Raw genomic sequence first — 27,139 nt, forward strand, 5'->3', positions numbered from 1 at the left:
TTATATCTAATAATTAACCGTCTCTTTGCGGTCTAAACCCAACTGGAAACGTTAATAGTTGCTTAAAACTGACACAGATGGGCCCAATTAGTGATTCTTAGCAGTTTATCAAAGGATATATTAAAATTAGTGATTGTATGTTAACTTAGTGTGACCAACCGTCCTCTATTTTTGCATTTGTTGACTTGTAAAAGCCTACATGACATTTTTTATTTCACCATTCATTAACCTCACAGAGCATCGTCTAGATATGTTAAGTTTTCTTTAAGCAAACAGTACTATTAAAGTTCTTCATGACTGGGCCAAGTGTCCTCTTGGTCACCCTAGTTAATTCTCACTGAGTACTTCTTCCAATACAACAATTACAATAGTTATAATAATTATAATAAATAAACTACAACTCGAGAGTTAGTCGCCTGCTCTGTGATCTGCTGTTAGGCCTGTGCCTCATTTCCGTTCATTTGACTAGTCGGGTCTAGCCTTCATGCCGGAAGTGAGTAGAGTTGTGAGAGAGCAAGATGGTGGCCACCAGGAGAGGAGTGCGTGTGAGCTCCCCAGCTAAAACAGACCCGGAGCAGCGCTCTGAGGTCCAGGTACGTGTCACAGAGGGAGATTATTGGAAGCTGCAGATGTTCAGGTGTCACCTGGAGGTCCAGGTAGTGAGTTATACGCCTGGCACGTGTGTGAGAGCTGATGTGTGGATCTGCCCCAGCTTCACGTGGACTTCACCCTCTACCAGCTTGTGTTCATGTTGTGAGGGATCCGCGCAGAAAACAGAAACATGCGGACTAAATAACAGCATCTCGTAGTTTTAGTTTCTTCTCCTACTCGTGTTTTCTGTCTAACTCTCGTAAAGTGCTGCTTGAGTAAACATCTCATGTTATTGTGTAAATGTGACCTAAAAATCCACAGATTTCCACATAAAGTGCTAAAAGTAGATCACGAGAAGGCCCATATTAATATATTCGACTCCAGTTATATTTCTGTATAACAAAACTACGCGAACCTCAAGAAAAAGGTGGTAATGAGAAGCTATTAACTGTTTATTTATTAGCTGTTAGCTTAATATAGCTATTAGGATTTCTAACGCCACATAATGGTGGAGATGAGTTAATGCACAAATACATTGGGCCAAGTTTATTGTAGAGAATTTAAAAAGTAGGTGTAAAAACCTTTTTAGTTAAGTGTTAGGCTAAAAACGAAAACGAATTTTAAAAAATTCAGTTTTAGCCATGGTTGTATATGTTTATTGCAAGTGTGTTTGTATTATTTTTACTATTTTGCTGTGCAATTTTTAAAGGTTTAGTTTGCACGGTTTCACCACTAGATGTCAGTAGACCGAGGCGTTCGATCAGCCGAATTACGTTTTTATTTATCCCTCCCAGTTTAAGTGTGTAATAATCCCGTCTACGGTGGCCGCTGTAGGACAAAAAGCTCTGGCGTGTAGGCTGTCAGTCTGCTGTTTACCTCGGCTGGTGTCCGTGTCTGTTTTATGTAGAGGAGGCTGTAGGACTATGAAACTTTCGTTAGAGTGGACCTAACTCCGTTGGACTTGGACACTTAGCGAATAAACTGTCACACAGTGTGAGACTGTAACAAACTGTTTGTCAGAGGGAAATGTGACACTGGAGCCCAACATTAACTTGCATAATTTAGCTGTTATTGTCTTAAAACACCAGGGTCACGTGTCTAATCTACTGACAATAAGTAATTGTAACAACATCAGGAGTAACGCAACATTTTTATACATGTTTTCGTGTGTTAGAGGCCTGAAGGGTGATGTCACTGTACAGCTCAGTCACTGTATTCATGATAGTAAGGAAACATGGCGGCTTTCACTAACCAGCACCTCGTTATGCATATTTTTGATTGATTAATTCTAAGTTTATGGAAACTCATCAATTTCTTTAAAAAAATTAACAACTCACTAATCAGTGTATATTTATGAGTAAATCATCCTTTATTATTAAATAACCTAAAACACACATTTGGCCCAATAGTGTAGTGTTATAGACCTAGTGACACATGTGTTGAAGGAAGCAGACAAAAGGAGGAGGATGACAATCTGAAAATATCACTCATAAAATTAGTCTGGAAACTGAAACTCAAATTGAAAACAAAAATGTCAGACTAAAAATAAAAGTTAAAGGATGATAATTCTGATCAGGAAGGCAAGCATAAGGAGACGATTCACTGCTGCGCTGCTCGGGAGTGATTGATCAACAGAGATTGCTGTAAGAGCAGGGCTTGCAGTCCGTGAGGGCAGAAAGGAACTTGTATTGGCAACTGAGCAATTAAAAGCCTCTGTGTGTGTGGGGCAAGGCTGCAAGGTGAAAACCACGGCTCTGTAAAAAGGACAGCTCTTCCCCCACCTGCAGTCCGCTAAAGATCAGATGAACAAGCTAGAAGCCTGAATGAGGTTCGATTTCCTGTTGAAGTGCTCCCTGCTGACCAGGACTTTCTGGGTGAAAAGAGAAGCGTTATGTTTGGAAAAAGGAAATGCATGAAACACCTGAACAAGAAGTACCAAAGCTACGATTTTAATCTAGCATAAAGTGTTTGGAGTGGATTTAAAGAAGGTTATGGACTCTGCATACTTGGATTTTTTTGGGCAGCTCGTTCCAAAGCTTCAGGGCTTTGACTGTGAGGCATTTTCAGCCATGCCTCGGAAACAGATGAAAGGTTTCTGTCTGAGGATCTCAGGCTACGTACTGGCCTGTTACAGACCAAGCGATCAGATGTAGAGGGAAGCCATTAAAAGCCTCTCCAGGTGTAAATTGTACATGCCGTTCATTAGACAGGATTTTTTGTGACACATTAGTATTGGAAACTAGTGCATTTGTTGCAGGATATCAAGCTCTCTGTCTGAGTTCTTGACAGTAAAATGTCACCAGACTTATCTTCTGCTTATCGTCTCAGCCATGTTGCTGTAAACTAGCCTTACCACTAACTGTGCCTTGCTTCTTTCACACAGGCCACTCCTTCCACTGCTCGGAGAACCAGGAGGACTACTAAGCAAGCAGAAAGTCCTACCCACGATGGCGTTCTGGAGTCCTGCAGTCAGCTTGAGCAAAGTGCTGCACAAAATTCAGGTTCTTCCTCAACCACCACAAAAAAGAGATGCAGCAGAGCTTCAAGGCTTCACAGTCCAGAGCAGCCCTCCACCCCGGTGGGCTCCGTCCATGAGGCGGATGTGTCAGAGGCGGAGTCCTGCTGCTCAGTGGTGTCCGACATTGAATTGCCAGTGACGCGTACCAGGGGAAGGAGACAGACCCGCAAAGTTAACAAGGAAGAGGAGGAGATATCTGAGGTGGAGTCGTGCTCATCTGCAGTGTCTGCATCAAAACGTGGTCTAAGGAGTGCGAGAAAGAAGGCTGAAAGCTCAGACGCTGCTTGTGTCAAGGTGGAAGATGCAAAAGCTGTCCTGGAGCTGGACACCGGGTCCTGCAGCTCCGTGGTGTCCGATTCCCAGAGAGCCACCAGAAGTCAGAGAAAAGCTCGTACCAGATCGTCTGCCAAACCCCAAACTGGGGAGTCTGAGCTCTCCGACGCTGACAGCTGCATTTCCAGTGTGTCAGGAGCTGATGTGTCCAAGTCCACTACTCGCAGAGCTACGAGATCCAGAAGAAAAACTAGTCCCATTCCTATGCATCTAGACGAGCCGTCAGGAAGCTCTCAGTCTCCGGCTCCAACACGTCGACAGACCAGGGCAGTGAGAGGAAAGGCTGCAGCCCCTGCAGAGCTTAGTGAACCTCCGTCTTGTGACTCTGAAGGATTTGAGTCCGGGCCTACTTACAGTTTGACAAGTCGCAGAAGTGGGAGGACCAGGTCGACAACTCTCAGAGCCATGGATTCAGACTCAGACGCTATGGATGTGCATTCCCAAGTGGGGACCCCCAGCTCCACACGAGCCAGAGGGACCCCCTGCAGCAGCCGCACAGGCTCTGGGAACAGCAGCCGGGGTGCTCCGGCCTCCAGGCGCTCAGCCAAGGACTGCAGCGTCGTCGTAGAAAATGCATCAGAATCTGCCGAGGAGGGCAGCACATTAAACGATTCTAAATTAGAAAGCACACTGATTGCTGAGGATGCAGATGAAACGGTGGTGGAGGAAGATGAGAGCCAAACGGTAGAAGATCACGAGGGTGTGAATAGTACCGATCTGTCGTCCACGAAAGCGGGTAGAAAAAAGGAAACGGATTTCGCCTCTAAAGAAGATTCCCATGCATCTCCCTCAGAACCTGTGAGCGAGCCTGCAGTGGTCAGCAAAAACCAGCAGGAGGAGCCGTCTGCTGGAAATAAAGACGAGGACACTTTAGAGATGGAAGTGATGCAGGAAACAGTCCCATCACCAGAGCGGTTAGAGCCTTGCCAATCAGTTACAGAAACAACATGTGAGAGGGCCTTGGAAACCACAGAGGAGGCCAAGGAGACGCAGAAAGCTGTGGACCTCCTCCCACCTCTGCCAGATGAGTCTGTGGATGATGATGTCATCGTAGAAAACCGGCCTAGTGTGGGGGAGGAAATGGAAGTCAGCACATCTCAGCAGGTGGTTGAGTCCATTCAGGTAACATCATATCAGCAGCACAAGGTTACAGCAGGTTCTGACTCTGAACCCAAAGACGTCATCGTGGAGAAGAGGACAGCAGTCAGTCTGCTGGACAGCAGTGATGAGGAGGAGGAAGAGGAGGAGGAGGAGAGGGAAGTTTCTGAAGAGGAGGATTCGGGATACAGGGGGAAGGAGAGGAGAGGGGGAATTTGCAGCAAGCCAGAAGCTGGAGCTGCATCAATTGAGGGACTGTTTATGATTGACAAGCGGCCGGGAGAAGATGCAGATGAGCTCTACTACAAAGAGAAGCGATGGGATGAAGAGGCAAGCACGCAGAAAGGAGCTGAGGAGGAGGAGCAAGACGAGGAGTTTGTGGATGAGGCTGGCGACGAGGACGAGGATGATGACGACAACGATGCTAAAGTCCTGTTCTCGAGCAGAAACTCTCATGTGTAAGTACATTAGAGGAATTAGAACCGTAGAGGCATGTGACAGATTAAAGGAAAAACCTGAACCTTTGGAATCTGTGGTTTGGGCGCAATGGTCACTTGAATCAAGGCAAATGGTTTTGTAGTGCTCATCTTTATCCTGTAATGAAACATTTTTATCCAGATGGGAGTGGTCTATTCAAGGAAAGCAATAGCTCCATCTACAGAGCAAGAGGGGTCATTTCATAGTTTGATAATAATCAAAATACCAAATACATTAGAATATTTTGGTAACCATTTAGCTCAGGGGTTTCCAACTCCAGGCCTCAGGGCCAGTGTCCTGCAGGTTTTAGATCTCACCCTGGGTCAACACACCTGAATCAAATGATTAGTTCATTACCAGGCCTCTGGAGAACTTCAAGACATGTTGAGGAGGTCATTTAGCCATTTAAATCAGCTGTGTTGGATTAAGGACGCATCTAATGCCTGCAGGATACCAGCCCTGAGGCCTGGAGTTGGACACCCCGATGTAGATGATTATCAGATTTTAAAAATTTAGATGTGTAGGTACACTTTATTTCATTAAATGGTTTGAAAGTTTCAGTTCAATGTTATTTATACAGCACCAAATCACAATAACAGTCACCTCAAGGCGCTTTATATTGTAAGGTGAAAAGAGAAGAGGGGAAAAAAAAAACCAACAATCACATGACCCTCCATGAGCAAGCACTTTGGCGACAGTGGGAAGGAAAAACTCTCTTCTAACAGGAAGACACCTCTGGCAGAACCAATTTTGAGCAATACTTTATTGAACACAGTCGTTTGACACTTCAGAAAGGACAACTTTTTTTACCGCCTTCTAGGGCTGTGCGATATGACCAAAATCTCATATAAGAATTCTATCATCCGATAATGATATAAATCACAAAAATGTAACATTTTCTGTAAATTCTGTGAATCTCGGGCAGCTCGACTTGCGTGAAGTGTTTCCAGCTGTGCGTCATGTAGCTGGAGTCCAGTGTTTTAACCGATGCATGAAACAATACATTTTTAGACATAAGTTGTAACAGCTGCCGTTTTCTTTGTGAGTATTTATTACACGGCGTGCTGCGGGGAAAAGCCTGTTCTGACGTTTGAGTCTTAAGGTTTATTTTTAGCACCTGGCGGCTCTTTTTTAATTCTCATCTGTAAATACTCTGCATCTTTCACGTGATTCAGTTTATTTTGAAAAGTCTCAACAGGATCTTGAGCTTTATTGTGAAAACTTTATGTGGAACATAAACAAGCGGACACACATGCTGTTACCGTCGTTGTTGCTAACCACAACGCATAAAAACAGGCGCTTGTCCGTCTGTAGTGTGGTTATATAAAATATAAGAGAAAGAGAGAACTTTAAGAAATTAATATATCCACTACAGTGACCATCAAAACGATGAAAAAAATTGCCGTAAACAATTTATTTTGCGACACCACGAAACAAACGATAGCGTAAAATGAAACGTTTTTATATCATCATCCAATATATATCGTTATATCGAACAGCTCTACCGTCTTCTCTGATGAGAAGATCGATTCCACACAGTAAATGTAACGCTGGTTAGCTCAGCATAGACTTGAAACGAGAAATTATTAGCTTGGGGGAAAATCCGCACCAGTACCTCTACTACATTATATTACTGTTGCCAGGTATCATTGATAATGATGGCGCTGATGAAGAAATTTAGCAGCAACCTGAAGCACAAATTAACCTTTAAAAAAAAAAAAAATCAAGCCTAAATAATGTCCTAAGACCTCAGAGCTCTGTGTTGTTTAAAAACTTTTAGGTACAATAATGTTAGGGACTATTTGCAGCTGCGCATTGAGACACATTTGGTGTTATATACTATCTGGCAGCATGCACTGTGTATGTGGGACTGTAAATATATAACATTTATTATAAACAATCATGTATTGTACGACGGGGCGGCACTTTTAGGTGTTTTATTATTTGAGGACAGCAGTGTATCTGCAGCACAGCTGAATATGTTTGCATCAGCTCGTTTTGGGTTTAATCTTTTTGTGAGGTTAGCATGCAGACGGTGTTCAGACACATCGTTAGATTTTATTATACCTGTGCAGAGGTGAGAAATGAGACACCACTGCTCCTCCTGAGGAATTTTTATTCCTGTGCCTATTCATTTCAGGAAAGAGTTGTCCAGCCGTATTGACCCCGGCCTCAAAGTGAAGGAGCTCGGGGGTTTATACATCAGTTTTGATGGCAGCAAATCAAAGCCTGTCTCCAGTTCACTGCAAAAACTAAAGGAAAAGAAGATCCAAGATGAGGTAAATAAGCGATTGATTTCTTTCTTTCCCCCCTCTTCTTGAAGGTGATCTGTGGTGTAGAATGAATAATGAACTCCAAAGCTATGCAAGGGCGATGAGGTGGCGCTATTAAAGGTTTCTCTACAGTTCTCACTGACTTTGACCTTTTTATCTTGGAGCAGTGGAGTGTTCTGACAGTTCAGTTGTTTTTGAGAGTTGTGGTTTGTGTTGATGTCCACAGGTGATGAAGAAGAGTGTGATTGGACCAGACTTTGAAAAGAAGGATGCTGTGCCGCCATACAGTGAATCCAAACATGCCCTAAAGCTGAAACGCAGAGTACGTTTGAAAAGAAATTGCTTTGATTGGTCGATTCTAGTTTTATTCTCTGCATTTGTGCAGTCACCTGTGACACATACCTAAAAGAGTAAACGGTAGTCATCACAAATGTTGTTTCTGCATCACTTTTCTTTCCCCAGGCAGAGAGGGAGAAGTCAACAGGGGATGGTTGGTTTAACATGAAGGCCCCGGAGATCACTCAGGAGCTGAAAGGAGACCTCCAAGTGCTGAAGATGAGAGCATCCTTGGATCCTAAGAGGTTCTACAAGAAGAACGACAGAGATGGCTTTCCCAAATACTTTCAGGTCGGTGGAACTGTCCCCCTGCTTCTTAGTTCTTTACACTTGTGGTTATCAATATTGATTTTGTAAAAGTTGGTTAACTTTGTTTTTATAGTCCAGAGCACTCAGGGACTACACTATCAATATCAGTGCGTGTGCTGAGTGTGATGTTTTCCTGTGTGTGTTGCAGGTTGGTACAGTGGTGGACAACGCTGCTGACTTCTATCATTCCCGTATCCCTAAGAAGGAGAGGAAGAGAACCATTGTGGAGGAGCTGCTTGCTGATGCAGAGTTCAGACAGTAAGTGGGCACCTGCAGTGGGTGTGGTTTTATTATGAGACATCTCCCCTTCCACCCTCTACCTCCACTGGGCATGTAGACTTGGAAATACTCTCAAAAATTAACAGAAATTATATTTTTTTCAGCCACTTTAAATTATATATGGTTAAGAGCATAAAAGGAACCACAATGCCACCACTATGTCAGCCGACAAATTATTGTCGACAAATTATTATGTAGACATTTAGTTTGTGCATCCTCCTCAGGTGTAGTTGGAAAAGTAAAATTTAAAAGGGTTTGTCCGTGTGGGTCTGCATTCACATCACGGTAGTTTTAAGCACTTGAGCTAACGGCAACTAGACTTCTTTTTAAGTTTCTAGATGTTTCACGTCATCCAAAAGGCTCTTTGCTTCTGACAGATGATGAAATATTTCACTTCTAGTGAGGTTGTCATGTTCCAGATAGTCCTGAGTCGTTAACCCACCCCGTCGTCATCTGAGTCGTTAGTCACATGAGACAGCATGTGAATTGTTGAAGAGCAAAGGTCATTTACATCCGCCTGGAACAGCCATCGCTGAACTAATGTGGAGGCCTAAGCTACGTGTAACGCAGTATTGAGATCCCTTCCCGGGCAATTTAACTCCCACTCACACCTTGACCTACCTGAATGACACATGATGTCAGGGTGGGGCAGTGTCCACCTTCAGGGGAACCACACTACCAGTTAAATACGTAGCACTTCCATTAGCTGTTAGAACCTCACAGGTGAAATGCTTTTTTATGAACGAGGTGACTTCTTATTCACGCTTACCAAGATAAGCATGAAACACAGGACTAAATATTTCTGTCCGTCACAAATAATTACAGACATTTACAACACAGTTCTTCATTTCTGAGGCGTAGAATTGTCTGACTCGTACATTTAGTGATCTTTACCTTTGCTACGGCAGAGATATAAAACTAATTTACAAGCCACAGTTACTGGATACAAAAAGACAAACATTAAATACACACTTTCCTTCTCTTCCCAGGAAAAACAAAAAGAGGTACCAGCATGTTATGGCAGAGAAAGCAGCGCAGGAAGCTGGCAAGAAGAACAGGAAGAAGAAGAAATTCCATAAGAAGTAAATCTGAAGACTTGATGTGATGAACAGTGACTCTGAGGGGCGTTTCTCTCATTTAGAAATGAAGCTCATCAATACAAAATGGCTTTTTGAAGCATTTTTAATGTTTTGGAAATTAAACACTCATTCATGACACTTCGGATAGACTGTTTACATGTGTATACATCAAGAGGCTGGCTGTATAAGACACACAGTCCCAGACAAGTTGATTCAGTAAGAACAATATTTTAAAACATCCTTGTATAGTCCTCATTAAATATGGTGTACATGCTCATATTTACATCTGAACTTTTAGTTTTATCAATTCAAGTGTAAATGCTTTGCTGCACAGCAATCAGTCCCACTAAAATACACAGCATGAACAATTAAAAAAAATTTAAAAATCATGGTGCAATTCATTAATTTTCTAAGAGCTCGTGATCTGAAACAAAAACTTTGGGGTTGTCAAAATGTTCTTTGCTGAAATTTTGGTGTTAAACTTATTGCTCCTGTAATACTGAAAAATCAGGGTTAACCCTGAAGTTACCTTAGCATGGTTAAATCCCTCCACTTACAAGTCTCTGTAAAGTCGTGCAGCTGTATGTTGCATTATGTTAACAACAACCACTCACAAAAACAGCTGCCGAAGAACCAAAACTGCGTCGTTATCTGCTGTAGTTCCAATTCAAGGTGAAACGAGCCTCCACGCTCTGACAGCAGAATAAAATACCTCTGTGTCACACGACCTGTGTGTCAGTAGCACAGAAACATTACACACACTTCAGATGTTTCGGTGTAAAGGCTGTGAAAGCGAATGCCTTAATTTTTTTCATTAAAGCTCTGTGTCTGCTGTGCTTTCATTCAGGATTACCTTTGTTCCTCCTCACTCTCCCTCTCAAATCTCTGCAGTCTCTTGTAGCTCTTGGATCCCAACAGTGGCTCTTGGCTACCGTCTTGTCTCTTCTTTGTGTTGCAAGAGATGAGCCCTTAACAGCTGCAGCTTACATCCACTATGTCACTTCCTACGCGCGCACACGCACATAAACTGTAGCTTCTTTATACCTGAGCCAATTTCACACACAGCTTTAGCGAAATTAGGCGATGTCTCACTTCAGTTACAGCATCAGGTTTTTTCTTTAAAAAAAAAAAAAGAGCCCAGCTGAGAGGTGGGAGTGAAGTGGTGCCTCGATGCTTTTGAATGTAACCTCTGCACCAACAAAAGCAAATCAGCACGTGCTGGGAAGGTTTGCAATTTAAATGAACAAGAAATAGAGCTTAATTAAGATACATGTGCATATCTGTGACAGGCTAACGTGTTAGTGTCTGTATGTACAAAACTGGTAGCCTGCAGAACCTGTTTTTAAATATGACTGTGATATGTGCATTATCAGTTACTGCTCTAATAATTAAAACTCTGAGTACGGCAACTTCCATAATTTGGTCTCTTCTAAGTCAGATCAGAGGGTTAAAGGTCAAAGCTTGCTCTTTGGTCCAGGTTTGTTTTGTGAGTCTGAAGAATCCTCTGGACTCGGCTATGGATTTGCTCCCAGTGTGGAGGACTGGTCTGACTGGCTCTGAGTCTGGAACACAAAGAGGCAGATGGAAAACTTTCACTAACAGGTATCTTGGTCGTTGTGTCAGGTTATCATCAGGCTTTACTGAACAAAAAACAGACAGAAAAATTGCTGCAACAGCTTCGTCTTAATTTGATCTTTGTCTTCAACCCTCAAAGTTTATTCCTCAGAGCTAAGCATAGATATAGACTTTGTTTTAAGGGTCCCCAAGATAAAAATGTTTATTCTAATAAATCCTTAATTAACATTGTGTGTGTGTGATCAACACACTCTTCATTAATAAATACATTAACAAAAACACTGTTCTCCTTACAAGACCTTCTTTTGTCCACTAGTCTGTGCTGTAACCCAAGGTAAGACGAGTGGCTGACAGGGCCAACACCCTGGTAGTGCATAACCTTCATAAACAACATTTAAAACTCCACCTAAACCCTCATTTTGACTTTCATTACTCCGCATTTACATTTTTGTGGGGCCTCGACCAGCTACGCGTTAAACTGGCGGCATAAACGGACTCCATCGGCCCAGTGTAAATGTGTCTGCGCGTTGACCGCAGACAGTTACGAAACTGGAGATCCCACTAACAAAAATAAATTCCGGCATCGCCTCTCATCCACGTTCATTTGTCGGTGGCGGAGGGGTGATGACTGACAGACTGACTGGTGTCTCGGCCCGGCTCGTGTCGGAAAGGAAGCTTTTCATCTGTAATCAGATAAACACACTACCTGCTTCAAAAAGTCATCAAGGACAAATCATCCAGAGACATGAATAGACTGAGACTCCGGGGCTTAGGGGGCAAACGCTGCCACTGGCATCTGTCATTTTCTTTATAGATCAAAGATTCGTGGTAAGACGTGCCCCTCTCCCTGTCGCGGGGAATCTACAAAGGCCCACTCTAATCTCCCACCCAGCAAATCCTGTCGCGTTTCCAATTGAGGGAAAAGTATCATTCATTTCCTGCAATTTACTTTGCAGTTTAAGATTGTCCATTGATTCCACTGTTTACTTATGGACTGAGCGGACGGAAAAGGGAAGCAGAAACAAACAAACAAACAAAACGGAGCATCGGTCCCATCGGCGTTGTCAACTCGCAGCTGCTGTGATCGATGACAAGGTCTCTCTGAATGTATTAAAGTGTGCATCGGGTCAAATGCATCAGTCTCGAGCTGAAACACAAATCAATACCATTTTCCTCTTTGTTTTCCCTTCTCTCTGCCTCCTCTCTCAGTAATGAACAAACATGACAAGACATCAGCTTCTGTAATTTAAAAGGTGGAGGGGAATTCATCCTGCCTGTCGAGTGTGATCAAAATTAAAGATTGGATGTGCGTGTACAAACACACAGACACTCACACCTCACAGACCAGCAGCAGCAGCAGCAGCGTATGACTAACATCTCACGGGATTTCCATATATTTGCTGTACACTGTAATGAGACTCCTACAGGTGCATGTTTTGCTTTTAAGATCTTTTGAGCAAACAAATGATTTACACAGATGGATCAGGATAAATTCAGGGCAAACATCACAAAAAAAGGAGGATTATGTTCACTCCTGTGTGTACCTCGAGTATGAACACAATCAGATTTGTTTTTCGTGGCCAGAAAAACTTAACTCTGGGGCTCAGAGGTGATCCTCACAGTGTTTTCCTGATAAACACCTTAAGATTTCATGCTTCGCCGGGTTACAAACATGCACCGCATTAACTGCGTATTTGCTTTTTTCTGTCATCAGCATGTGAATCAACAAAAAACTGCAGAGGTTGGTGATGCTGGAAGCTTTCTAACCTGTCTGTGTGCTTCAAAGTAGACTACACTTATATACAGTTTTATTTGACTTTTTGGTAATGAATGAAGACATGACACCTGCCTTCAGTTTGTCCAGAGAATAATGACGAGAAATTAAATCAGATTTTGTTGTTCTCTGGCCATTAGATTCTTTTAAAATGAGGAATAAATGGTTTTAATTTTGACACATCCAGTCATTTTAAATATTTTTAAGAAAAGAGGATTACCTTTCTCTGAGGGAATGGCTGCTGCGACTCAAAGGATTTCTGGAGTTTTGTACAGTCAGGTTGGAGGGAGCTGAGGCAGAACTTCTAAGCAGGCCTTTAATTTGGGGTTCATGTCGGGATGGAGTCTTTGGAGGAGAGTCCTCCCTCACAAATCCCGATTCCACCTAGAAGATTTCAGAGGGCAAAAGGGTTTAGAGGGCGATCGTGGCTCAAGAGTTGGCAGTTCGTCTTGTAATCGGAAGGTTGCCCGGTTCGAGCCCCGGCTCCAGTGTCCGGCAGCCTCGCCTCTGTCAGTGCGCCCCAGGCAGCTGTGGCTACAATGTAGCTGCCATCACCAATGTGTGTGGATGACTGAATGTAGTGTAAAGCACTTTGGAGTCCTTAAGGACTAGTAAGGCGCTATACAAATACAGGCCATTTTTAGAAGCTATTGGTGACCAAACCTTAATCGCGTGTTCTGAAACATTTCCCAACCAAGGAATTCAAACCGCACACCTCAGGAATTAAATCTACATTATTTATTGATCATTTTTTATTCAAATCTAAAAATCAGGCCACTTGACAGGCTGACAACTTCATCAATATAATTTCTATGATGATTGTTTAGATTTGAAATTGACCACAGTGTCAAAAGTATGAACAACAGGGCTAATTTATATGTATAAACAATGAATATTAAATATAAATAAAATATAAATAAAATGTGTGTTTATCTGTCACTGATACTCATAAAATGACCAAAATCAGAGCCCGCTGGACCGCCAAACCTAACCTGCAGAATGAGAAGACTACAGAACAGTGTTGTGCTGATGTCCTGTAGCACCAGAAGTATTCCTGACTCATTGTATTTTACAGTTACTGATATTATAATTGGACTTACTCTCGCTGTTCTTGGCCTGTAACTCCCAAGCAGAGAAGAATCTGAAAGGAAAAGGCAAGTTTTTAGGAAAATATACAATTCGGAGTAAGCCTACAGTATTTCCTTTAAATAAGAAGCACCGCTTCCCAGCACAGAACAGCTGTACAAACAGGCATACGCACACATGAGCCAATCAAATCAAACCACTGAAGCTGAAGAGAATAGCTTTGGTCATATGCAATGTTGGGAAACGTTGAGTCCGAGCATTCATATGGGTGCTACTGTAACACGGACAAAATAACTGGAGTCCAGGTGGCAACGGCCACCCTCGGCAGGATTTTGGATCCCACTTATTTATGAAAAAGATGGGAAAAGATGGGTGGAACCATGACGATGGCTTCATTTTTCAGGATCAGAAGCTACATCCATTACTTACACTGTTTATGGCCCCACCATTACACAAAAGCTGGCCAGGAAGAGCAAGAGCAATGTGACTCAGAGTGATGGCATCGAAACTCCAGAAATACCAATCACTCCCACGGGATGCAGTGGCACAGGCCCGGTCATAATATGCAGACCTGAATAACAACCCTAACCCCACTGGGACACTTCAAGAGGTGCTGTGTTCATAACCCGACAGGTAAAAACTGTTTGGGCAGCAGGATTTAATGTTGGGCCTGATGAGCATTTACATCTGTGTCTACTTGTAGTAGCTTTCATTTGAAAGGACTGAAGGAAATAAGAATTCTGGGAGCATTTGATCAGTGATCGTCATACTTACTGATATCCCCTAACGAGCTCAACAAACCAAAGCAGAAATCAATCTGCAAGACTGTTACACAATGTTATCGTTCGGATGTTATTAAAGGCATCAGACCAAAAAAGAAAGTAAACACATTTTTTATGAGACCAAATCCAGATGGCTGCATTTGGACAAAGCACTCAGCACACTCAGGGCTTTGTCCAAAAACGCTTGAAAACAAACAAACCCTGCAGCAAATACACTATGTGATAGCTATGAATGTGTTACAATACATGGACTGAGTTTATGTGTTTAGAAGGTTTACCTGTGGGGTCAGCCGAGAAGCTCACGGAGCGCCGATGAACGCTAGTATTTAGTGCACAGGAGGAAAACGTTCCCATCTCAGAGACGTCGCTGCAGCGAGAAACCTGGCACCAAACAACAATAAAAGCTCATTTCCTTTTATACAACGTAATTAACTTACTTTGCATGTGCAGTAAAACAACGCCAGTGAACAATGAGGACTTTGGGGAGTTTTTACCCCTTTTTAAAACGTTAACCGCAACACTTTGCACAACAAATCCAGACGCGTCTCTCCTGTCACAGCGGATAAATGAAATAAACATCAGTGTACATTAACCACAATCACTTGTTTCTTCCCACTGTTATCTCCTAGTCATTCTCTGACTAAAAATCCAAAAGAAAAACCTACGTACGCAGAAAAACACACCTGATTCTTTGTAGGGCTGAGCTTCCCTTTCCACACAACCCAGGAGCTGAGGCTCTGAAATGTGCACTGATAATGCATTCACCATGGGGCTAATGGGGCTACTTCATTAGGTATCTATTTGTTAATTGCAGCTTGACTCTCAATTACCAGAGTTAATTGTCGAAAGGAGATTCCCCCAGGAAATTCAGAGGCGCAAAAGCACGCTCCTGTCCTTAATAAAACGCCCATTGTATTCTAGTTAATTCCATTCATGTGTGTGACAAAAACAAACGCAGCACCTAATAATTTCTTTAATGACAGCGTGCGAGTGGAGTCTGATATTCATATCTCGGGATTAGATTTGATGTAAATGAAGAAGCAGAAATAACAGAGGGGAGGGGCGGAGGACTAAAGGCTGTGTTGTTCTTGTCCATCGATCGCACGCACTCCCCTAAGGCTGCGCGATCACAAAAATCACTCCCTTTCATGCGAAAACCTCCAACAGCAGCGATACGGCAATAATTAAAGTGTTAACAAATAAAAGCGTCCCGGCCTAAATGCAGGACGCGCGCTATTAAAAGTGTGCTCGAGCCCCTCGGTGAGGATAATAGGCCATATTACACGCATACACAGTGAAACATGTACGTGACGTCAAAATCCATTAACGGCTCAGGTAAAAAGATTAAGATGCTCTCTTAATATGCCCTCCACTTAATCCGCTCACTAGATTAAGCAAAATTTTGGGGCGCTCCCACTGAGGTTTGAACTACATCAGCAGAGGAATCCATTAATCTTATAACCCCTCTGCACTGAACATGTGTATTTTTGGCATTAAATGAACCATTATGCTAAGTTGTTGTTTTTTTTTCTTCCCTTAATGCTACAAACCAAGAAGGGCGTCGGGCTCTCGGTTTCTTTCCTAAAGTAGTGAGGCCCCAGCTGGAGGTGGCTGAGCCTCTGCCTGGCATCCTCGGACAGCTGGCACATCCTTCGGTGGGTGTAAGGAGACAGGGCTCGCGTCCTTGAGGAAACGGTGGGCTGCTGGTAGCCGCGCTCGGCAGAAACTCCGGATAGGGCGCATTTTTTTCCCTTCTTGTTTTTTGGAGGACTGCGGCCTGGCGGGGATTGCCTGGATGTTGATGACGGTGCAGAGTTTGTAATTTTAGCATCAACACTCAGCTTGTCCTTCCCACTTTTCAAAGAGACACACTTCCCACCATCTGCTTTGGAAAAATGCCCGCTGGTAGGCTTTTTTGCTGAACTCCGTCTGGAAAGGGTTAAGGATGGCCTCGCTGGAGAAACACAGCCAAACTGGGGTGAAGTGACAGAACATGAGAGAGGAAAAAAAATGTTATGCTGCTGTAACATTTTGAACTAGCTTCACATTTGAATTTTAAGGAGACACACAGGATTTGAGCGGTTTCTCTGCAAACCGCACAGTTTGTTCCTTCGCAGACGCATCGGCCATTTTAGCCATTAAGGCAGCTGCTCTCACTCTTGACACAGACTTGCTCTCCCTGGACAAAACCATTAAACCATTAGCTAAATCATTCAGCTTAAGTGTTACAACAACAGCTCTCGCAGTCAGCACTGCCATGGAGACAACCTCTGCAGAATTACTTCAATAACTCTAATGGCCACTAACATCATTCTCCCATGCAATATCCCACTTCCTGCAGGTAATGCCAGCCGGGGATAAATAAGTTAAGATAAAATGTTAATTGCATTTGATGGCCATCTCCAGTCTAATATGATAAAGAGGCACTACCTGGCTGTAAAACAAAGATAATCTAAATGCTAATTAGGGAAATCACACAACATTAAAACTATTTTTAAGAGAAACCGAATGATGAATAAATTCTCATTGTGGCTGGTGCCATTTGAGAATGATCGGATTTAACAGAATTAAGACAAGTATGCCCTCGTCCTCTAATCCCCCACCATCGCTGACTTCCTTTGGCTCCTCTTTTCTCCTTTTTCTTCTACGTCTTCACTGGTGGATGGTCACCGAGAGCGAATCATTTTTTTTCCTGTGGCCGGCTGAGTGGAGAAGTCTTATCTGGGTTTGTGTGATAAAGACACAGTTCAACAAAGCTCGGGATACAGTCCACAGAAAACATGCAAGAGGCTTTGTAAAGCTGCACAGTGGCACATCGAGCTAATTATCAATGCACTCATCAAGCTGAGACGACTACATACTGCAAATCCAACAATGGCAATAAGCAAGATTTAATACTGACTATCGTCATTTCAGCATGCTGCGCTAAATAAAAGCACAATTCATGTCAACATTAAGTGAACTAAACAAAAAGTTGGGTTTTTGGGGGAGTTTCACCAACTATAGTGTGACGGTGTGATGGTGCTAGTTGGAACGTTATAGGACATATCGGCAAAAGCTATTCATCCTCACTTTCATAACAACATTTCACTCACAAAAACTGCAGAAGTAGCTAAATTATTTTCTGGTGTGACCCAAAGTCACAAACTGACATTAGCATAACATCTGTAAGTCAGATAAAAGGGTTTAAAGAGGATTCAGGACACAGCATGAGAAAACACACAAAAAGCGTATTCATCAGAACACTTTTAGAGATTTTTTTGAAAGTCACAATTTTTCCACATCTCTGTTAGAACAAGACATGATTTGTCAGCTGGGTGGGCAGGTAGTCAGGGAGCTGCCTAGATGCTGAAGAGCCATTAGGAGAGAGAAAATGGAGAAATTCTACTGTCTGACAGCCACAGTGGTGCTCTGATCCAGACATCCACCCCGAGGGGCCAGGAGGAACACGCTGACAATCTGCTTCACTGTCACCGACATCCCATTTAAACAAATAGCTTAGCTTAGGTTACCGCACCGGGGAAATTCACCGTAGCATTTCTTTCTTCTTTTTTGGGGGAAGAGGAGGAATGTGAGCCTCTGTGTGATGGATAACATGTTCGTAACTAGAAAGCTGGTGAAATATTTTGCTAATACCTTTTTCATCATTATTCCACCCTCTCGGCATTCATCTCCTGAAATAACCTGCGTACACACTCTGCACATGTACGCAGAATCATACAGGACCACGAATCAGCTGTTATACCTGTGGCTGCAGCTTAAGGCTAGTACTAGTTTTTAGAATGATTCGATATATAACTTATTGTCCTACATAACAAAATAAGAACTGAACACATCAACAACGACGCCAGGTCCTAGTGATATTAAATTCTCTTCAGATGTCAGTAACAACCCATCGAATCCCCACATGCAAAGAAATCAAACCGCTGTAAAGTTAAGATGAGAAAACCGTGGCAAACTTCATTCCTAGTTTCCTTTTTTGATGATTAACAGGGGAAAAAAGATTTTAAAATGTCATTGCACCGACCTAAGCACAGTAAACCTTAAAAATCCACAAAGAAGATTTATAGGTGACCCATCATCTGCATGATTACAGTAAAAAACCCCAAAAACAAACCTAACCGGCTGATTCTGTTCTAACTCCCTGCACTCGGACATGTGAGACAAGCCTCATTATCAGCATCACCAATCTGCCTCCCTGTAATTACATTCAGAGAACAGATACCCTTGAAACACTGCCAGTATGGATGGATAAATGCAGTAGCCATGGCAACAATAGAAGTTGGATATGTATAGTGGAAACGGTCGTATGTGGCGGCAAGCGATACCTCCTATTAGAGCCCTCCACAGATCAATGTTCGCTGTTCGAGTTGTGGTCAACGCTGGCACGGCGATGCCGAGCACGCAGCAAAAGTACAATTAATTTAAAACTGGACACACAGTGTGCGACTGCGGGTTTGCAAACACCTCAAAGATGTAATAAATAAAAAGACGCTTACAGGTGAGGCTGTCCGGTTGTCTCTCCCATCACTGTCTTCTATGACTGATGTCGTGGAAAACACTACTTTAGGGGAGATTCCCTAGAGGGAGAGGGACAATAGACGAAACACAGGGGTTTTTACAGGGAGATGAAGACAAAAAGACAAATAACAGAGCTGCCTGGAACACCAATTTACAACTGCAAATCTTCAATCTGCGCCTGGGTTGAGAAAAACAAATCTCACAGAAGAGAAAGGCTCCAGTGATGTTTAAATAATACGGCATTTGGAGAGAGACATCTAAATTGCTATGTAGGACCTCAAACACAAACACATAAAAGCAATGGTGAGGGGGGGTGGGAGGTGTTTAAAGACATTTAAATATTGCCAGTTAGTGCCTTGGAGGACAAGGGGAGGATAGAAAAGCAACCCGCAGACATGGAGAGATGAAGTGGTAGGAAAGAGGTATAGAGAAGACTTGGATTATATAAAAAGGAAAGAGGGGGGAGCAAAAAAAAAAAAAAAAAAGAAAAAAGAAGAAGAAAAAAGATGAAAAATGACTGAAAAGACAGGAAGTTCTCAGCTCCATTTTCATGTCTGTATAGCAAAGACAGTCAACAGCTGCACGAGGAAAATGCCATCTTTTCTGAAGACAATACTTCAGTTTAAGACAAGACAGTTCTTTTGAACTGGTTATCTTGGTGGTGTAGCTGCCTGTCAAGTGCACCGACGCGAGAGCCACTGAGATTAGGAGGAGACTCACTTAGAGTGAGCAACAATGAATGACACGAGCAATATTGGTGCCACTCAAACTGGATCCCGTGGTGAACGCGGCGTGCGGTCTTTGTGACACGTGGATTATGTTGACAGGAATATCCTCCTTCCTTTAACTAATTCAGTATTGTGCTATTTGAAATTACTATCAGGACCCTTCACAGGCATGAAATATACACTCGTGCATTTAACTGCCAAATGGAACATTTCGAACTTCAGTGAGAGACTAAAGTTTAAATCCTTGACTTTGACTACTACTTGAAAATTTAAGAATGGATGTTATGTAACAAACTTCACACATGTCCACAAAAAAAAAAAAAAAAAAGACGTCCTCTCTTTTCAAGCTCAGAGGTCACAGCGTCCACGTTTGCAAAAGGAATTTTACATTTTTATTCATCAGACCGTGCGATGCTTTTTAAATTTAACCTCAGTCCATCTTAAACGAGCTCGAACCCAGATGCAGCAGCAGCGTTCCTGGATCTCGTTTGCATCTGTTTTTTTCTTTGCATGGTGGATTTTTTGCATTTGCATTTGTTGATATGGTGACAAACTGTGCTCTTTTAAAGTTTTCTCAGGCCCACACAGCGATTTCCACCACAGAATTGTGTCTAAATCACGTCCAAAATATTGCAGCCTGGTTTTTATTTACATTTTGCACAGCATACAAGCTCTTTTGGAGACTTTTGGGTTGTGAAACTCTGTTTGAAGAACAACTCTGCTTCCTGCTTCTTCACCAAAGATGAAAAACAAGGTTAGATAAAGCTGTATGCCTAAAGAGAACATTTATCCCGTTTATTGGCATTTGAGTATTTAATAGTAAAGGCTCACTACCAGCCTGCTGTAAAATAACTTGAAACTTACCAGTGTCCGTGGCTTATGTTTATCTGACATGTACATTTATGCACTGACAGGATATTAAACAACCTTTATTTCTTATCTTTGATTTATTTGGAATGCCTCCAATTGGATTCTCTTGTGTTTGCATTTTCTTTCCTTGCACCTTTATTGTCCATACTTGGCGCGCTGTTGACTTTTATTAAGCAGTTTTCAGAAATACACTGCAGCCCTGAACTTTTCTAAACATTACCTGACAAAGGTGCATGTCAGAATGCAAATGACTGACGTAGTCAGACCGGACACTGAACCTGCCAGTTTCCAGGTCCAAACTCTGAGGAATCTCTGATTTGCTGGCATATAACTGTCCGTTAAATTTACAGTGAGCGAGAGGGCATCATTTCCTGCACCTTCCCCTACAACAGGCACAGTATTCCTAACTGCGTTTGCTGTGGAATGCATCCTGTTGTGTGCTAGCATGTGCGAAAATGGCTTCATATTAGTGCTAATTCAATGTCCTGAAGACTTAATGAAAAGTTAAGATGATTTTAATCATTAAACAGAAAACAAAAAAGGGCAAAGTGTATGATAAGGGATTAATATATGCATGCATGTAAAGAATTCAAACATCTTTTTTGTTAGTGTACGACACAGAAAAAACCTTTGACTATTTTCTTTCACTGACTATATATGAGATCGATCATAAAATTGCTGTAAAGACACTTTTAAAGTTATGTTTTGATTTTTACATAAGTAGCAGTAAGTCACTTATAAACGGGCCTTAATGCTCACACTCAATGTATAACTTTAAAAACAAAAAACCACCTATATGGCCTCTTTAGAGCTTTCTAACACATAATTGTGATAAATGTTAGGATGTTGGCATAAACAGAAAACGCTTACAGGAAATGAGGATGATCTTTTCATCAGTATTTCTCGCTCTGCGACTCTTGAGCTCCACCTGGGACCTGGATACAGGAAATCTCTGCTGCTTTCCTCCATTGTGGCAAGTACCTCACCTTCTATAACCCATATACACACACAAAAAAAACCCCAGGATCATGCACACACACAGTCCAAGTTAAATATCCTGTTTTGCAGTGTAATGACTGGATACAGTGGGGACTTAAGAGGCCCATTTGGTATCATCAGAAAGCATACCTGGAGGCACCAACTGAATCAGCTCAAAAGATGTTGTGTCAGCTAAGAGGAAGGAAGGAAAGTATAAACAGACTGTGAGCTAATGATCGGTATCTCAGCTAATAGCCAATAAGCTTTCATAGGATAGGATTCGGGACTAAGAGATGAGGAAGCAAATCCCAGTAGGCCGTTTACCTTCGAGGAGGTCAGCTACATCAGCAGGGTCAACAACGCCGGGGAATATCTGGGAAAACACAAAGAGTACAGACAAAGCAAATCAATACTTATAACAAGATCTGGCGGACAGGCCAGTATCTAAGCGTACCAGTCTCCCCGGGGAAAACAAGGTCCCTCTCACTAAGAGTTAGGACACTAATGTTCATACTGGAGGGTTGCTGGTTATTAGGCACAGTGGGCTCATAATCCTTCACCACCTGAATACTAACTATGGATGAATGCTGGCCCACATAAGAAAGAACAAAAGGCTTAAACATATAGGTAACAATTTTATTAAGAAAAAAGTTTTGTTTTTTTTTAAAAAGCACCTAAAACACTTATGGACACCTCTTAAGATGAATCAAATGTAGATAAAAGTAAAGCTTATATAGACATAAAGCCACTAGAATTCCTGCATCCTGTCTAAACAAAACAGCCACAGACAGATGGAAATCCCGTGTCTCACACAGGGAGGCGTCCTTTATTTCTGTAGCAAATAGCTTTACCTTGACAAAAAAAATAAAAAATAAAACACATTGTGTGGTGGCAGAGCAAAGATAAGAGCAGGTAAACAGGTGTATGCTACATGTGAGCAAGGACAAATTTTGTATGCCGTCCTGCCTTCCATCCTTGGAGTTAATGTGTGAAAACCACTTAGCAATAAGAACTTATGTACTCCGCCCATGTCACCCGCATGTGTTAATTATCACAGGTTAAGCTGTGCATTAAAAATGCAAATTTATCTCAGCAAACTTCATTAAGATTTAATGCAAAGATAAGATAAGATGATTCTGACAGTCTTAAGAGCAAAAACTGTATGATAAGGCTTTAATACTGTATGTTTTCATATTTTTGTTAATGTACACTATAACTAATGTAGGGTAAATCTATGTCTGTCTGAATTTCCTTTTACTTTAATGATCTTTTATACACTTTTATTGCCAAGTCTAAAACTCCCACAGGCAGATGGAAATCTTGTGCCCAAATCAAGGAGCCGTCCTTTATTTCTATAATAAATTGCTTTATTCTCACCTTGACAAAAACCATTTTGTGCTGGAAAAGCAAAGGGAAGTCCGGAGGCACACAGGCAGTCTTCCTGTACTGGCCCATGATGCAGACACGGAGGTAGATATCATACTTCTTAGACAGTAGCACTCCCGGGCATGTGACCTGGTTATGAACAGTATAACAGGGCACAAATTCTACTGTGTTCGTTTATTATGGTTTTCAAACGTGTTTGGAAGAGTGCATTCATCAAGAGAAGCACACTTGCAAATATCCCAAAGACAACAGCAGTTAATAAACAATTACTAAAATACGCAATCCATGTGCAATCCCTCACATCAAGACTTCCTACTGTTACTGCTGTTAGGGTAACACAATCTTGGTAATTTAAGGTCAAAGAAAATGTTTTTGTGGAACAATGTGGAAAACATTAGTGTCAAATTTTGCTATATCTAACTTAATAGATAGATGATTGCTCCCACAGTTGATTTTTTCACACCAAGCTGCTTGCCTATTGTAGATTCACTCTTCCCAGTCTGGTGCAGGTCTACAATACTTTTCCTGGTGTCCTTCGAAAGCTCTTTGGTCTTGGCCATGGCGGAGTTTGGAGTCTGACTGTTTGAGGCTGTGGACAGGTGTCTTTTATACAGATGATGAGTTCAAACAGGTGCCATTCATACAGGTAACGAGTGGGGGACAGAAAAGCTTCTTACAGAAGACGTTACAGGTCTGTGAGAGCCAGAGATTTTCCATGTTTGAGGTGACCAAATACTTATTTTCCACCCTGATTTACGAATAAATTCTTTACAAATCCTACCATGTGAATTCATGGATTTTTTTTTTCACATTCTGTCTCTCACAGTTGAAGTGTACCTCTGGTGCAAATTACTGACCTCTGTCATCATTTTAAGTGGGGGAACTTGCACAATCGGTGGCTGACTAAATACTTTTTTGCCCCACTGTATGTCCAGACCATCTCAGCCTAGACTCTCTAACTCTGTCTCTACATTGTCCAACACTAGCTGTCCCTCTGATGTACTCATTTCTAATGCTGTCCCTCGTCGTGAAGATCTTTTAGTATCTTCAACTCTGCAACCTCCATCTCGGCCTCTTGTCTTGTAAACCTTCCGTTTCATTTTCCCAATTTCGTATTCTATGGTAAGTATTTCATATTGACACCTACTTTTGTGACAGTCAGTTGTGTTGACTTTTATGAACTTGAAGCAATAAACGGGACGGAAATCATCCTCACGCATAAAGTGGGCTTTAAGGTCAACCCAAAGTTTACTGAAACAGGAAATGACGCTTATCGTACACAGATAAATTATGAAAAAACGAATTACTTTCAGTTACTTAAAAACACCTAATGGACATTAAACCACTACAATCAGCTTTTACAGCAGAACCTCGGGGTCATTAGTGGACATCAATATTTCTATTAATGGTTTATGTATAAACAGATTAATACTGAAGTGACTCAGACATAAATATTAATACGTAAAAAGACTAATGCTACGTTCATGCCTTTCGTATCACCTCTAACTGTTTGCACTAATTGCAGTGACTCAATTAGAATAATTACGGCAGCATCAGTATTAACGTTACTGGTAACGACAAGGAGGAATTAGTAAGTTAATGAGACATGTCAGGATAACCCTTTTGTATCAGTTAGGGTTAGCTGGTAAGCTAACTGTGTATTTACGGAACCGTAACGGAAGGTTTGCTGAAAGAGGACGTAAGCTCGCTAGCTAGCAAACGTTAATAAGCTACGGCATCAGGTCACATTTTGAATTTCGTACCAAAGCAGCAGCATAAAGACGCACTTACTGCCTGAATGTCCAAGTACACCGTGCATTTCAGACAATGTTGATACCCTATAGAGGAAGAAAACTTCTTCTTCACCGAGGCCATTCATCTAACTTTCAAAGTTCGTTGTCATAGCTGCCAAACAGCAACAGTCAGGGAGCGGATGTGGGGTCACGTGACAGAGAAGTGGCGAATCAAAAGCGTGTTTGCTCGCACACACAATCACTGCACGTGTGCTCACATCGCCGCACTTTAGCCTGGATTTGTGTTCGTGTTTCCTAAAACCTCAAGTCACCATGTAAAAATGCTCTTTTTTAGCACTATGAACACAGATAAAAAATTTAAAAAAGCTTTGAAGTTAGTCTTCATATACTGTAAAGCTCTCCTCAATATTATTGTTATAATAGAGCAACAAGTACAAATAATAATTAACTGCTTTAATGTTTAATGACTAATTATAATACAATCAGAGATAAAAATTTAAATTGGGGGGAAAAAAGGGGGGGGGGGGGACAACAGGAGCGCATGCACTTTTTTCTTCTCAACAAAAAAATGAGCTGCCAAATGAAGGCCTTGGATGGAAACATAGATGAATAACCAGTCTGTCTCCTCTTGGTATTCAACAGTCCATGCTTTATAACCCAGGAGGAAGCCTCTTCTGGGTTTAGTCCTACAAGTACCAGTCATCCCACTGTTACAAATCTGTGAAAATAAGTCTTTATAGCCAGGGAGATGTGGAGCTTATAAACACAATGAAGTGTGAAGGATTCTCCTGCCACAGTGCTCTGCATTTTATACATGCTCAGCCTGTGTCCGTCTGGCTGGCTGTCTAGTGCCCGACACTTTCGCTCTTCTCCTTCTCTCGGTCTGCTGTGTCTCTGCCAACACCATTGCCTGTCTGGGACATCACCCCAGAACTGGAGACAAAAACAGACGAACATCAGTGACAGCGTGAAATTCAGAGAAGAGGAAAAACAAAAGTAGATTTGACAATAGTCACAGATAGATTTGCTTTCATGAATATCTAATTCTAGTGCCATACAGTTTTACCTTTGAATAGGAGTTGGTCTGTTGTCCTTAACGAAGTTATTGAGTTTGTAGTAATCCAGGAAGGTTCGAGCCACATTCCTGCCCAACTTCATGTCTGAGGACATGGCGTTAAAGCAAAGTGCCTTTGAATGAGCCTTAGAAACAATGAATCATTATAGGAAGGGTGCAAATGACCAAGAGGAAAGTGTGGAGTGAGGCATAAAGCTGGAAACATCCTCATTTTTATGAATAAAATGGGTCAAATGGGTATATGTAATATGAAACTGACAAGAATCATTAGCTAATTGTGCCATTGCCCTCAGCTCAGTGAATGATCACAGCAACTGTGTTCTGATTGTTTTTATTTTATGGTCTGAAGCTTTATATTTTGATTTTCTCTCACTTCATTTTAACATTATGATACTGCAACATGCATGCAAAGCATCAAACAGAAGCTTCCACACGCCACATACAACTGTATGTTTTATGAACAAGTCAAGCATAAATCATATTTCTGTCCAGACTTCACTGTTAACCTTGGCGTATGAATGCCATGGTCATGCTTTATGAGGTCACAGTTACCTAAACCTTTCCAATCACCCCGAGAAGGTTTATGCCTGGGTGATTGAGACTCAGATCCATTAGAGTGGTTTTCGTCCTGGTCGTCAAACACTGAAGCTGCTATTTATTTATTTATTTATTTATTTACCTTTATTTATTAACCTTTATTTAACCAGGAAGATCCCATTGAGATTAAAAACCTCTTTTTCAAGGGAGACCTGGCCAAGATAGGCAGCAGCAGATGTCTCACAGTTACAGAAATTACTCAAACACAGGCAGCAACAACACACATGCAACAATAAGTGAAAGAATACAAATAAAATAAAATAAAAAATTCAATAAAATTCAAACAAAAATAAAAAAGTCAGTTAAAATGACAATCAATCTAATTGAAACAGTTACATGTTATGGACTTGGCCTCAAGGATTCGTAGTTTAGATTTAAAAGCACTTAATGAAATGAATTCAGTCATTTTCCTTCTGCAGTTTGTTCCAGGCCGAGGGTGCTAAATGGACAAAAGCTCTTTTACCAAGTTCAGTTCGGGCAAATGGAACAGAAAGCAACAAGTAGCCATGCGGACGAAGAGAATACCGACCAACATGTTTCATTACAAGCAGGGAACATAGATAAGAAGGCAGCAACCCAAGTATCGCCTTATATATAAAACTGTATAAATGAGAGTTCCTCCGACTTACCAAAGCAGGCCATCCTACCTGAGAGTATAACTCACAGTGGTGAGTCTGAAATTTACAGTTAGTGATGAACCTCAGAGAAGCACGACACACA

At 41.8% G+C, this 27,139-nt stretch overlaps 2 protein-coding genes across 4 annotated transcripts; one reads left to right on the forward strand and one right to left on the reverse strand.

Moving 5' to 3' along the window:
* Positions 1–471: 471 nt before the first annotated feature.
* dnttip2 (deoxynucleotidyltransferase, terminal, interacting protein 2) lies at positions 472–9,619 on the forward strand. Its single transcript, XM_005920761.3, has 7 exons — positions 472–593; positions 2,975–4,998; positions 7,158–7,296; positions 7,517–7,612; positions 7,753–7,917; positions 8,084–8,193; positions 9,204–9,619. The coding sequence occupies exons 1-7, from the start codon at positions 519–521 to the stop codon at positions 9,298–9,300; spliced, it is 2,706 nt and encodes a 901-aa protein (XP_005920823.1). The 5' UTR covers positions 472–518; the 3' UTR covers positions 9,301–9,619.
* A 52-nt stretch (positions 9,620–9,671) lies between these two features.
* On the reverse strand, positions 9,672–25,154 carry spata6 (spermatogenesis associated 6). 3 transcript variants are annotated; one of them, XR_006054300.1, is made up of 12 exons: positions 24,785–25,153; positions 22,985–23,122; positions 21,932–21,980; positions 21,758–21,799; positions 21,500–21,618; positions 19,010–19,090; positions 16,061–16,483; positions 14,789–14,891; positions 13,743–13,783; positions 12,863–13,026; positions 10,147–10,855; positions 9,672–10,021 (listed from the first exon to the last, which is right to left on the reverse strand). XR_006054300.1 is itself a non-coding variant. In XM_042220075.1 (11 exons), the coding sequence occupies exons 1-11, from the start codon at positions 24,866–24,868 to the stop codon at positions 10,741–10,743; spliced, it is 1,359 nt and encodes a 452-aa protein (XP_042076009.1). In that variant the 5' UTR covers positions 24,869–25,153; the 3' UTR covers positions 9,672–10,740. The 3 variants fall into 3 exon arrangements, 2 of the variants coding, with proteins under 2 accessions (XP_042076009.1, XP_005920825.1); XM_042220075.1 differs by having other exon boundaries at positions 9,672–10,855; XM_005920763.3 differs by lacking the exon at positions 19,010–19,090 and having other exon boundaries at positions 9,672–10,855; positions 24,785–25,154.
* Between the last annotated feature and the right edge of the window lie 1,985 nt (positions 25,155–27,139).

The sequence above is a fragment of the Haplochromis burtoni genome, unplaced genomic scaffold (genome assembly GCF_018398535.1).
Source record: "Haplochromis burtoni strain Fernald_Lab_line unplaced genomic scaffold, NCSU_Asbu1 Contig_42, whole genome shotgun sequence".
Lineage (NCBI taxonomy): Eukaryota > Metazoa > Chordata > Actinopteri > Cichliformes > Cichlidae > Haplochromis > Haplochromis burtoni.

What these genes read in the sequence shown, in the direction of transcription:
- dnttip2 (XM_005920761.3), top strand. Translation starts at nt 519, where the DNA reads ATGGTGGCCACCAGGAGAGGAGTGCGTGTGAGCTCCCCAGCTAAAACA. An exon ending in GCTTTCCCAAATACTTTCAG is followed by an intron (nt 7,918 to 8,083) that starts GTCGGTGGAACT and finishes TGTGTGTTGCAG; the next exon opens with GTTGGTACAGTGGTGGACAA. An exon ending in GCTGATGCAGAGTTCAGACA is followed by an intron (nt 8,194 to 9,203) that starts GTAAGTGGGCAC and finishes TTCTCTTCCCAG; the next exon opens with GAAAAACAAAAAGAGGTACC.
- spata6 (XM_042220075.1), bottom strand. Translation starts at nt 24,868, where the DNA reads ATGGCCTCGGTGAAGAAGAAGTTTTCTTCCTCTATAGGGTATCAACAT. An exon ending in GATTCAGTTGGTGCCTCCAG is followed by an intron (nt 21,619 to 21,757) that starts GTATGCTTTCTG and finishes TATGGGTTATAG; the next exon opens with AAGGTGAGGTACTTGCCACA. An exon ending in ACAGGCCAAGAACAGCGAGA is followed by an intron (nt 13,027 to 13,742) that starts GTAAGTCCAATT and finishes GAAATCTTCTAG; the next exon opens with GTGGAATCGGGATTTGTGAG.